This window comes from Cnephaeus nilssonii (assembly GCF_951640355.1).
Source record: "Cnephaeus nilssonii genome assembly, chromosome: 3".
NCBI classification, from domain to species: Eukaryota; Metazoa; Chordata; class Mammalia; order Chiroptera; family Vespertilionidae; genus Cnephaeus; species Cnephaeus nilssonii.
Genome location: NC_137074.1, coordinates 152,792 through 165,471, shown reverse-complemented (window position 1 = coordinate 165,471; position 12,680 = coordinate 152,792). Strand labels below are relative to the sequence as shown.

The following is a 12,680-nucleotide window of genomic DNA, read 5'->3' as shown; positions in this document are numbered from 1 at the left end:
ACACGTATATGTTCTTATTGATTTTTTTTTTTTAGAGACAGGAAGGAGGAGGGATAGGAGACAGAAACATTGATGAGAGAGAAACATCGATCACTGCCTCCTGCATGCTCCCTGCTGGGGATCCAGCCTGAAATACCCGTGCATGTATCCTGCCCAGAATCAAACTGGGAACCTCTTGGTTCAACCACTGGGCCACAGCGGCCGGGCCAGAAGATTGTCTTTTTAAAATAGTGTTCAACACAACTATTCATGTTGCATTTTAAATATGATTAACACTAGAGGCCTGGTGCATGAAATTTGTGCAGGGATAGGGTCCTTAGGCCTGGCTGGCATTCAGGGCCGATCGGGGCCTCCCAGCTGTCGGCCAGGGCCTTCCTTTGTTTCATGTGGGCAGTGCACATCATAGCAAGAGATCAAACTCTGGGTCTCCCGTTCAAATTCCTGAGGGGACACTTTGCATATTAGCCTTTTATATAGATAGATAAAAGCCTAAGCAACCGTTACAACCAGTCGACCGAACAGCCGGTTGCTATGACGCACACTGACCACCAGGAGGCAGATGTTCAACGCAGGAGCTGCCCCCAGTGGTCAGTACACTCCCACAGCCAACCTCCGCGGCCGACCAACCTCCCGCGGTCCCTCCCCCTGGCTGACTGGCCCGATCGACCCCTATTGGGACTGGGCGAGATGGCCCTGATCGGCCTGATCGCCGGCTAGGCTGAGGGACCCCACCCATGCACGAATTCGTGCCTCTAGTATAATATAAAAAAGAGTGCATCTAAAAATTCAATCTAAACTTACTTCCCCCCCATATTTCCATATTAACACATGTTTACAGATCTACTTCACTCTTTTTTTCTGGCTCTCTGGTATTCTTTTGTATGGATATATGGCAGTCCAGGTAACTTAAAATATGCATGTGTAGTTTTACTCCAATATTTTTAATATAACAAACACTGCTTTAATGGACATTCATGAGTAGACTCTTCCTACCTGTGGGAGTAATAATTGTTAGCACTTTGAGTCATCATTTGTTGGGTCAAAAGATACGAACATGGCCGAAACCGGTTTGGCTCAGTGGATAGAGCGTCGGCCTTCGGACTGAAAGGTCCCAGGTTTGATTCCGGTCAAGGGCATGTACCTTGGTTGCGGGCACATCCCCAGTGGGGGTTGTGCAGGAGGCAGCTGATCGATGTCTCTCTCTCATCGATGTTTCTAACTCTCTATCCCTCTCTCTTCCTCTCTGTAAAAAATCAATAAAATATATTTAAAAAAAAAAAAGTTTTAAAAAAAAAAGATATGAACATGTAAAATTTCTATAAATATTGACAAATTACCCTTCAAATTGCCATACACATCTAGACTCCTGTTAACATATCTGAAAGTTTCTTCAATCCTGGCCCACACTTTACCAACTTGTGTCAGCCATAACTTCTGTGGCTTTCAGTTTGTCTGCATCTAGTACTATTTTCCTTTGTCCCTCCTTTTTGCTATTCCTGAGATATGGACTGGAAAAACAGATGACCAACCATCTCAATATTACATGAAATAGAAGTAGATGGACTGTGAGTGAGAGGGAGTTGAGGATCTAAAAACTGTGTACTTCCGTTCATTCCCTATGCAGTGCTCCTGGGTCTTCAGAGCCCGTGTCTGTCCCTCCCTCCCTCCCTCCTGTCAGTCGGTCAGCCTTCCTGTGGTTTCCCCTCCTCGCTACAATCATGGACTCCAGGGCTCTTCATGGCTGGTCCTTCCCCGACACCTCTCCCACAGGCACACATCTGCAGCCTCCTTCCCCAGGAGGGTCTCGGTCCTGCCAGGCTCCATTTCTCAGGTGTGCCAAGCTTGCCTTTCTAGGGGAGGATTTGTACCTTCAGTCATCTTCTCAAAGGGAGTTCTCTAACCCAACCACAGGGCAAGAGTCACTTGTTTATGTAAATATCAAGTGGTGACTGTTATGAAAGTGAAGTGTCATGAGTCTGGACACTACGAGTTTTAGAAAACGCGCCCTCGCTGGTTTGGCTCAGTGGATAGAGCATCGTTCTGTGGACTGAAGGGTCCCGGGTTCGATTCCGGTCAAGGGTACATGCATTCCCAGTGGGCTTGATTCCCAGTGAGAGGCGTGCAGGAGGCAGTCAGTCAATGATTCTCTCTCATCATTTTTTTAAAATATATTTTTATCGATTTCAGAGAGGAAGGGAGAGGGAGAAAGAGATAGAAACATCAATGATGAGAGAGAATTATTGATCGGCTGCCTTCTGCATGCCCCTCACTGGGGATTGAGCCCACAACATGGGCATGTGCCCTGACCAGGAATCGAACCTGGGACCCTTCAGTCTGCAGACGGATGCTCTATCCACTGAGCCAAAATGGCGAAGGCTTTCTCTCATCATTGATGTTTTTATCTCCCTCTTCCTTTCCCTTCTCTCTGAATTCACTGATAATATATAAAATAAAAATAAATTTTAAAAATGTTTAAGAATAAGAGTTTTAGAAAATGGATTTTGAGGTAACTGATTCGGCTGTTCATGGTTGTGTGTGTGTGTGTGTGTGTGCTGGCTTTTTGTGGAACCTGTGGATGATTTCCTCCATGTTACTTTCCCTTCAGCTTCTGTCACAGTTCATTGCAGGTACTAGGTTTGAACTTTTCCAAAGACAAAGCCAACTTATTAGAGGGGAGTTAGACAAATGAAAATCAAAATGCCAGACTTAGACGGTACATGGTGTGCATTCTAGTTCCCCAGTTCAGGTCTCGGAGATACTGTCTGCAGATCGTGTATTGTGCTGCCTGTAAGAGGGAGGGCCTGGGGATACCATTTGTTCAGGGCCCCTCTCCCGTCAGCGAGGTGTGTGACCCCAGGCGACTTGCTGTCCTTCCTTTCAGTCTGTCACTGTGGGAATTGTCCTCCATTGAGAATTGTGAGGACGGAGGGAGGTGCGGCAGGAAGTGTGCTCCGAGCACTGTCTGGCATGTGGGAACGCTCAGCAAATGTCAGCGCTGTTAGTGCTGGTGCAGCTGACACCGGAGCCGGGTCCTCGCTTGTGCTGGGCCCAGAAGGAGGCAGACGCACCCAGCCTCTCCGACGGAAGCTAGACTTGCCTGTGACGGGGCAGAGCACAGCTGTGTTCTTCTCTGAGCAGGGAGGCACTCAGAGGGGGAAGGGGAGCAGGGCTGATTCTCCTACTACTGACAGGGAGTCCACGCGCTGCACCGCTCTGGGCACACCGGACGGAGAAGCCAGGGCAGGAGTGTCTCGGGGACGCTTCCTCCTGATGGAAACGGCAGTTGTTTGGAGAAGTAACCCCAGCAGCAGCCAGCTTGGGGATGATAGGGAAAGAAAATAAGTAAATTCAAACCTTTTAGCTTTGCTGCTTAATGTAGCTTCTCTGTGGGGCGGGGGTAACCTGCTGAGGTAGGGTGAGGTTTATGCTCTCCCTGTCACCTTCAATTCAATGCAATCTCAAGGCTCGGGTTGTCCCCCTGCAGGTGCTGCAGGACCACCTGCTAAAGGAAACACCTGACTCCCTCAGTGACCCACAGTAAGTTGTACCGTGTAACTCGCGTTAAGGGCTTGTCTCATTCCTAGGTTATAAGGTGACGTGTAAAGGGGGTGCTGCATGCAGAGATGAAAACGTACTGGAGTGCTATGGGCAGGTGCTGTCCTAAGCACTGCTCCCTGCGGTCCGTCCTGCTGAGTGAGGTGAATGATCTGGGAGCCACATATTTGGTTTGCTTACAAAGAGATGCTTTTAGGTTTTTCCCACATTCACTTCTTTTTAAAAACATATTGATTTTATTTTATTAAAGTATATCTTATTTTCCTTAATCAATAAAGACATTTTTTTAAAAAAGTATATCTTATTTATTTCAGAGAGAAAGGGAGAGGGAAAGAGAGATAGAAACATCAATGATGAGAGAGAATCATTGATCGGCTGCCTTCTGCACACACCCCACTAGAGAATCAAGCCTACAGCCTGGGCATGTACCCCTGACGGGAATCGAACCTGGGACCCTTCAGTCCGCAAGCCGAACTGAGCCAAACTGACTAGGGTGAAAAAAATATATATTATTGATTTTAGAGAGAGGAAGGGAGAGGGATGGAGAGAGAGAATCATTGATTGTCTGCCTCCTGCACGCTCCCTACTGGGGATCTAGTCCAAAACCCAGGCATGTGCCCTGGCTGGGAATCAAATCAAGACCCCCTGGTTCATGGCCCGATGTTCAACCACTGAGCTACACTGGCCAGCCCACGTTCACCTTTTGACAGTCATAGCAGGAACCATTCTGTGGTCTGGCTGAAAATAGTTGAAGAACTATGAATAGTTTTACTGAAATAGTAGTAAAATGTTCCCTTTACTTTCCTTACGTTGTAAACACACTGTTAAGAGTCTGTTGGGAAAGGCATCTTAGACACAGTGACACCCGCTCCCGAGGCTCATCCCGTTACCTGCTGCCGAGAGCAGTGGACTTGCACACATCCCCAGCCGTGGCTCTCATCACTGTCACCTGTTGTGTGAAAACTGATTGGAATTCTGTGGATGTTTGTATTTTGAGGAGGGGTTGGCATAGGAAGAATAGAATATAGAAATAAAGCAACTTTGGTAGGCATTTAAAATAGAAGTGCCAAGTATGTAGTTTGGCTTTTACTCAATCCTTAAACCTATTTATTTTCTTTTTACAATAAGAACTGTTCCAGAGGAAGAGAGAGAAGCTAAATTCTATCGGGTTATAACTTGTTCCTTATTGGCATTAAAGAAATTGCTTTGCCTCTTACCTGATAATGAACTTGATTCTCTGGAGGAGAAATTTAAGTCTCTTCTATCACAGAATAAATTTTGGAAGTATGGAAAACACAATATACCTCAGGTATCTTAATCTTTTTTATCTTAAGACATTTCTCTGATTTATTTTTCCCTCAGATCTTGCTAGTTTATGTTTATGCTTTATGTGTATTGTTTATGTTTGAAACTCTACAAATGCATCTCTGTGGTAGCACTGAGTCACCTCTCTTGCCAGATGTTACTGTATTTTCGCTTTGTTATTTCCTATTTGGGTTACAGCATCAGAGTGAACTGTCGTCCTCCTCACTCCTGGCACCTTAACATTGTGGGTGTACAAGGCCTTCTCATGGCACGTGTTTATTCTTCCCTTTCCTTTCTGTCTCCATCCTCCACCTCCACCCGCTGACCCTTCTAAATGTGCTCAAGTGGCATTGTGTTACATTCCGTTCCGTTTACTGCTTTTTACTTAGTACTTTAAAAAAGTACTAAAATACTTTAAACTCATCATGTTCCTCTATGTGGACATGGCCCATGGCTTCTAACTGCTGCGTAGTGTTCAGAAGGGGCCTCCACTCCATTTACCTGCCCATCCCTCCGTGATAGACACCAATTCCTCTAGTTCCTCACCCTCACAGTTCTTCATTCCGGTATCCTCGGAGCTGTGAGAGTTTATTTTTCCGAAAACCTCATTTGCTGAGTCAAGAGTAAATGCATACCGACTAACTTTCTGAAGTCGGGCTGGAGTGCTCACTTGAACGGCTGTTACGCTCGACTGGACCTTCAGTGCATGGAGAGTCCTGCACAGTCTAGAAGCCATGCAGCTTCCTAGTTGTTACCAGAGTAATAGCAGTTCAGGTGACCTCTAACTTGAGTTACTCTGCTAAGTGCCCTTTAGCATCTCTTCATACGCTATTGATGGTGCAGTGTGTGTGGTTCTAATCTGCTTGTTGACACCTTTTCCTGCTCGGGACGTGCTGTTTTCTTCCTCTTGGTGTCTCTTATGCTCTCATTGGTGTTTTTCTTTTTGTCTTTTCAAGCTACTTGGATAATTTTGGTTTCTAATGATAGTGGCTCAAGGTATCTTGTTTTTATCTGGCTTTGTGTAACGTTGTGCTGCTAGTCTGTCTGTAGGAATACTCCACGGCCCCAGTGAAGGGTTCTGCACTTAGCTCTGTTTTACTTCAGCCAAAGAAACGGGAAGTTGAATTCTTTTCTGCCTTCACTTTTGGCCTGCTGATTCCTAGTGGCTTCTCATTCATTTGATACTCTTAAAAATATTCTTGGACGTATTTTTCTAGTTGTTTTAGTTTTATTAATGGGAGGGTTATGAGTAACCTATCTGTCCTTAACCATGAATAAAAGCCTATCCTAGTTTTATTTTGCTTGAATTTAATTCAACTTCTGTGTTTTCTTTTAGATCCGCTCAGCTTACTTTGAGTTAGTTTCTGCTTTGTGCCAGCGTATTCCGCAGTTGATGAAAAAGGAAGCATCAAAAGTGAGCTCGTCTGTTCTGCTTAGCATTGATGACAGTGACCCCATTGTCTGCCCTGCTCTCTGGGAAGCTGTACTTTATACACTTACAACTATCGAGGTACGTACGAGAAGTATGTTTAGTACACCCGGGAACACTTGTCTTGGAGAGAGCTTACTAGGTTATAATATCTGAAAGTTATTGGAAAAAAGCTTCTTGGAAATAAAATACTTAATCCAAAACTTGTGTAAGTCATAAACTGATTATAAAATGGCAAAGAGTTTTTATTTACTTTCAGTTTAGCCAGTATCACTCATTCTTATGTGGCTCATTGAAGCAAGCATATCAGAATCTTATATTGAAGACTAAATATTGCTGTTATTTTGAGAATGCAGCTTTTATAGAAATATTTTAATTGTAAATAATTATTTCTGATGAATTTTTTTTCTGGAAGCATGTGGGATACATGATACTATATGTAATAAATTTCTTATAATTTCAGAGTTTTAGTTTATAATGGCAGTGGGAGATACTAGCTTTTTTAGGTAGAATACTTGATTTTTATTTTTGAGACCTATGTGTCTTCTCTGTTCATTGGGAAAAGTGTGTTTATAATCTTTATTATTATAATCTTTCTTTGGTTAGGACTGTTGGCTTCATGTAAATGCAAAAAAAAGTGTTTTTCCCAAACTGTCAGCTGTGATTCGTGAAGGTGGTCGGGGTCTGGCCACTGTCATATATCCTTATCTTCTGCCTTTCATCAGCAAACTCCCTCAGTCCATCACAGACCCAAGGCTGGACTTCTTCAGAAACTTCCTCACCTCTCTAGTTGCAGGGTAAGGAATTTAAAGTCTTGATCTTTAAAAATATTTTTTATTGTTATCCGAGAGGAAGAGAGAGAAACATCAGTGATGAGAGAGAATCATTGATCGGCTGCCTCCTGCATGCCCCCATACTGGGATCAAGCCTGCAACCCGGGCATGTGCCCTAATTCGGAATCAAACTGTGACCTCCTGGTTCATAGATTGAAGCTCAGCCATTGAGCCACACCAGCCAGGCTAGTCTTGATCTTTAAAGTGAAGGAGATTTGTTATTTTCACAGATGGGTAGAAGACATATACATTAGTGTCTTATTTAAATTTTCCCAAAATTGCTTTACTGTTCAATTAAACACTTTTCAAGTTTTTAGAGAATTAAATTGAAAACTTTCTTGGGTACTTGAGACTTTTTTCATAGTTCTTCAAGTTTACATTCTAATCAGGCTGTATTTGTTCTTAGTTTTCAGTTTAAGAATTTTATTTGTAAAAATTCCTCTTCTTTGGGTATGATGCCTTTTCCATGGCTTTATTTTGGTGTTTCTGCATTGCTTATATTCTTTTTTATAAAAGAGTAAGCCTCAGGTATTTGTTATTTCAGGCTGTCAACAGAGAGAATCAAAGCCAGCTTCTCAGAGTGCTCAGCAGTGATGTCTGCTTTTTTTGAATGCCTGCGTTTTATAATGCAACAAAGCTTAGGCGAGGAGGAGATGGAGGAGATGCTCGTCAATGACCAGGTATGCATAGTGTGTAAACCACCTGTGCCTCACACTGACCATGAAGAGTCCAGCTCATGTGTCTTGTTGCCATTTCTGTTGATTAGCCTTCCTCCTCAGGGTGTCACAGCTGCTAGTAGAATAGTCTCATACTGTCGTGCCTGGGGACTGGTCTCCAGATGTACAAACCCTGCCTGTTTTAAGAGTTGAAATGCAAAATGGAATTTAGAAGATGATATTTGTGACCTTTTGTATTAAGTTTAAATAATGCAAGCAGTTATCTTATTTTAAAACTAGAGGCCCGGTGCACGAAATTCGTGCATGGAGGGGAGGGTTGTCCCTCAGCCCAGCCTGCACCCTCTCCAATCTGGGACCCCTTGAGGGATGTCCAACTGCCCGTTTAGGCCCGATCCCGGGACTGCTGGCTCCCAACCGCTCGCCTGCCTGCCTGCCAGCCTGATTGCCCCTAACCACTCCCCTGCCAGCATGATTGATGCCTAACTGCTCCCCTGCCGGCCCGATTGCCCCTAACCGCCCTCCCCTGCTGGCCTGGTCGCCCCTAACTGCCTTCCCTTGCCAGCCTGGTCCCCCAACAACTGCCTTCCCCTGCAGGCCTGGTTCCCCCTCAACTGCCCTTCTCTGCAGGCCTGGTCCCCCCCAACTGCCCTCCCCTGCAGGCCATCTTGTGTCCACATGGGGGCAGCCATCTTGTGTTGGAGTGATGGTTAATTTGCATATTACCTCTTTATTATATAGGATATTTACATACGTGTATCCTATTTAGAATATATAAATTTTTATTGATTTCAGAGAGGAAGGGAGAGGGGTTTAGAGAGAAAAACATCAATGATGAGAGAATCATTGATTGGCTGCCTCCTGCACGCCCCCTCTTGGGTATTGAACCTGAAACCTGGGCATGTGCCCTGACTGGGAATTGAACTGTGACCTCTTGGTTCCTGGGTTGATGCTCAGCCTCTGAGCCACACCCGGCTGGGCCTTGTATCCTTTTGTGAACAGCTGTGCTTGGCTTTTAGAACCAGGGATGCAAGCAGGTTTTGGAATATGGCTCTCCCGGTGGAAAATTAATTGATGTAATATAAGCCCATATCCTCCTTGCCTTCTCAGATAGTTAACTTTTCTTATTTTTGTAATTTAATAAAAAGAGTTCTGATTTCTATAGGTCTTCTCTGTCTTTCATAATGGCTTAGAAAATAAGAAAACTTGAATAACTTCAGAAGATGAAGAGAAAACTATATTATCTGTTAATGACAGTAATCTTGGTTAATCATATAAAAACAAAGTAATGCAGGGGGAATAGCGTGAAATCATTATGCTCTTTCTATGATATGAAAATGATTTTCAAGTTAACTCTTTTCAGAGTTCGGGGGGAAATCCATGTTTTTCATTCATTAAATATGAACGTTTATAATGTTTTACAAATACCTTAAATTTTATTTCTCCTGAAAACTGAACTTTTCTGTTTCACTTTGTTTTTCAGCTGATTCCTGTGATTGACACAGTTCTCAAAGACCCAAGATTGCAAGATGGGCAACTCTTTGACTATTTAGCAGAAACTTTAAGTTCTTGGGAAGCCAAAGCAGACATGGAGAAAAATGATAAAGCTGCTCAGAACTTGGAGAAAGTGCTGCTGAATTTCTGGGAAAGGCTCTCCGAGGTCTGTTACAAGAAGATCAATGTGCCAGAAGCTGATGTGAAGTGTGTTTCAGGTGTATCAAGCCTATTGCAGGTCCTTCAGAAGCCGAAGAGCTCACTGAAGTCAAATAACAAAAAAATGGGTAAGGTTAGATTTGCTGATGAGGTGCCTGAAAGTAACAACGAGAATGAGAAGCGTGTCTCCTCAGAAGGGGAGCACAGTGAGGGCTGTGAATTAGTGGCTAAGCCTCCTCTCCCCCATCCCGGCTCAGACTTGATATCTCCGCGGCGGAAGAAACCGCTGGAAGACTTAGTCTGCAGACTAGCAGAGATGAGTATTAATTATGTCAACGAACAGAAGTCAGAGCAACACCTAAGGTTTCTTTCCACTCTGCTCAGTTCCTTCTCTTCAACCCAAATATTCAAGATGCTGCTAGGTGATGAAAAGCCGAGTATCGCCAAATCCAAACCTCTGGAAATAGCCAAACTTATACAGAGAAACCCGGCAGTGCAGTTCTTATACCAGAAAGTGGTCGGTTGGCTAAATGAAGACACGAGGAAGGAGGCCGGCTTCGTGGTGGACATTCTGTACAGCGCCCTCTGTTGCTGCAAAGATGAGAAGGAGAGGAAAGATGTCTTGGATGATCTCACTGAGGTATTACTGCTGTGTATCTTTTCAAAGGAATGGTGTACCCGCCCTGTGATCACAGATAAGTAAAGTGGGTCCTGCCGGGTGATGTGTGTGTTGTTTCTGAGGAAAGCAGTGTGTTGACTGTGACTTGGGAAGTGTGTGAGACACGAGCTTGGAAATAAAAGGGTGAGTGCTTTCACTCCATACGTTACAGTTGGACGAGCTAAAAAGGTTTTATTTTTCAGTGATTACATGGTTACTTAATGTACTTATGTATGTTTACTGTTCCTTCAGAGATTGTTCCTGACTCTTTTTCTTCTTTTAGGTGGATCTGAAATGGAATTCGGTTCTTCAGGTCATTGAAAAGGTATCACAGGGATGATTTCCTTTACTTTTTGTGTTTAAGAGTATAGAAACATTAACACCACCGGCACAATCACACCTCGAATGTGGTCAGGGGTCTGTGCTGGAGGACTTCCTCGTTCTTGTAACTCCCTGTAACTGGGAAGACATTGGTGCTTGCCTTTCTGCCGTGTTTTTCTGGTTAGGAATATCAGGGACGGATGAACAGGCTCTGGAAAATCCAGGGTTTCTTCTTAGCAGGTAACAAAGGCAGGGTTAAAAATTTATTTTTTAAACAAAGATTGCAATTTCTACTCTTACCCTAGTTACTTTTCCTTCTACATAAATGGACTGAGTGGCTCTAGCTTTGGCTAGAACACATCAGGAAATTGTTGGCCCAGCTTCCAGCCTTTGATGGCCACTGGACTAAATAAGAAATTGGTGCCGAAACCGGTTTGGCTCAGTGGATAGAGCGTCGGCCAGTGGACTGAAGGGTCCCAGGTTTGATTCCGGTCAAGGGCATGTACCTTGGTTGCGGGCACATCCCCAGTGGTGGGTGTGCAGGAGGCAGCTGATCGATGTTTCTCTCTCATCGATGTTTCTAACTCTCTATTCCTCTCCCTTCCTCTCTGTAAGGAATCAATAGAGTATATTAAAAAAAAAGAAAAGAAAAGAAAGAAATTGGTGATGAGAATAATGAAAATAAATCAAGGAACATAAACAATTTAGAAAGTTAAGAAAATAGCTTCGGTATTTCCTAATGAAGGTACAAATGTAACTTAACACATTTCTACCCCTAGAAATGTTAGGACTAGGTACCTAAATTTTTAAAGCATTTTTGGATTATTTTAAAGTTTTACACAGATAATTCTTTAATTTACAAGTTTTTCTATCTTTTTAAAAAAAAATTTGTGTGTTTTTTTTAAGAGGAAGGGAGAGGGAGAGGGAGAGAAACATCAGTGATGAGAGAGAATCATTGATTGGCTGCCTCCTGGAGGCCCCACACTGAGGATCAAGCCTAAAACTCGGGCATGTGCCCTTGATCGGAATTGAACCTGGGACCCTTCAGTCCACAGGCTGAGGCACTATCCACTGAGCCAAACCGATTAGGGCTTTTCTCTCTTTTAAAAGTATGTTACAGCTCTGACCATGTAGCTCAGTTAGAGCGTTTTCCTAATAGACCAAAGTTGCGTGTTTGATTCCTGGTCAGGGCATATACAAGAATCAACCAATGAATGCATAAATAAGTGGAGCAACAAATCAATGTTTCTCTGTCTCTCTCTCTCTCTCTCTCTCTCTCTCTCTCTCTCTCCCCCTCCCTCCCTCCTCCCCTCCCTCCCTCCCTCCCCCTCTCCCTCTCCCTCTCTCCCATCAATAAAAAATAACTAAAAATAAAGTGAAGTGATGGTGTAACATAAGTAAAATTTACCACCTGAACCGTTTCAGTGTGCAGTGCAGTAGTGCTTCGTGTACTCACATTATTGTGCAGTTTCCAGAGCTTTTTCATCTTGCAAAACTGAAGCTCTGCCAATTAAACAGTCACTTTCCATTTCCCCCAATAGTTTGTTTTTACAAAAGAAAAACAGAATGTTACTGTTTTTCAATGAGAAATGTAACTTACCAGGCACATCTTTGCATTAGCTTATCCAGTGCCTTCTCTCCCCATAGGCGGGCGGCATGGAGCCACACTAACAGCCCTGCCTGGCGGGTCTAGAATCAGAGCTTAGGAAAGGGCCTGCACGCTGTCCAGACACGTGCTGGGAGGTCGTCCTCCTGGGCAGGGTTTGCCTCCCTCACGTGCATATAGGAGGCAGCTCTCTCTCCTCAGAGCTGGTCTCATTCTTTTTTTTTTTTTTTTAAATATATTTTATTGATTTTTTACAGAGAGGAATGGAGAGGGATAGAGAGTCAGAAACATTGATCAGAGAGAAATATCAGTCAGCTGCTTCCTGCACACCATCCACTGGGGATGTGCCCATAACCAAGGTACATGCCCCTGACCGGAATCGAACCCGGGACCCTTCAGTCCGCAGGCCGACGCTCCATCCACAGAGCCAAGCCAGCTAGGGCTGGTCTCATTCTTTAGCTTCATTAAAACAGTGAGAAGTTGAACTTCACATCTTGCTAACCTGAGACACATTTTATTCAGAAGATTATTTTCTGGATTCTGTAAAATAGATTGGTTTATTTGGTAAACTGTATTAAGAAAGCCTATTTTGTAGCTGTCTAAACTATAGTTTCCCTTGTTTTTTATGCAACCTCATACTCTGCGC

At 43.8% G+C, this 12,680-nt stretch overlaps 1 protein-coding gene across 2 annotated transcripts in view; it reads left to right on the top strand.

The window, feature by feature from the left end:
• LTN1 (listerin E3 ubiquitin protein ligase 1) overlaps positions 1 to 12,680 on the top strand; it is a 51,726-nt gene that overhangs the window by 6,912 nt on the left and 32,134 nt on the right. The window contains exons 5-11 of one of the 2 annotated variants that reach the window (XM_079767112.1): positions 3,485 to 3,537; positions 4,684 to 4,864; positions 6,197 to 6,370; positions 6,896 to 7,086; positions 7,667 to 7,802; positions 9,280 to 10,089; positions 10,391 to 10,432. In XM_079767112.1, coding sequence (XP_079623238.1) covers positions 3,485 to 3,537; positions 4,684 to 4,864; positions 6,197 to 6,370; positions 6,896 to 7,086; positions 7,667 to 7,802; positions 9,280 to 10,089; positions 10,391 to 10,432 — 1,587 coding nt within the window. The remainder of the gene's footprint in view (positions 1 to 3,484; positions 3,538 to 4,683; positions 4,865 to 6,196; positions 6,371 to 6,895; positions 7,087 to 7,666; positions 7,803 to 9,279; positions 10,090 to 10,390; positions 10,433 to 12,680) is intronic. The other variant, XM_079767113.1, reaches the window with a different exon arrangement.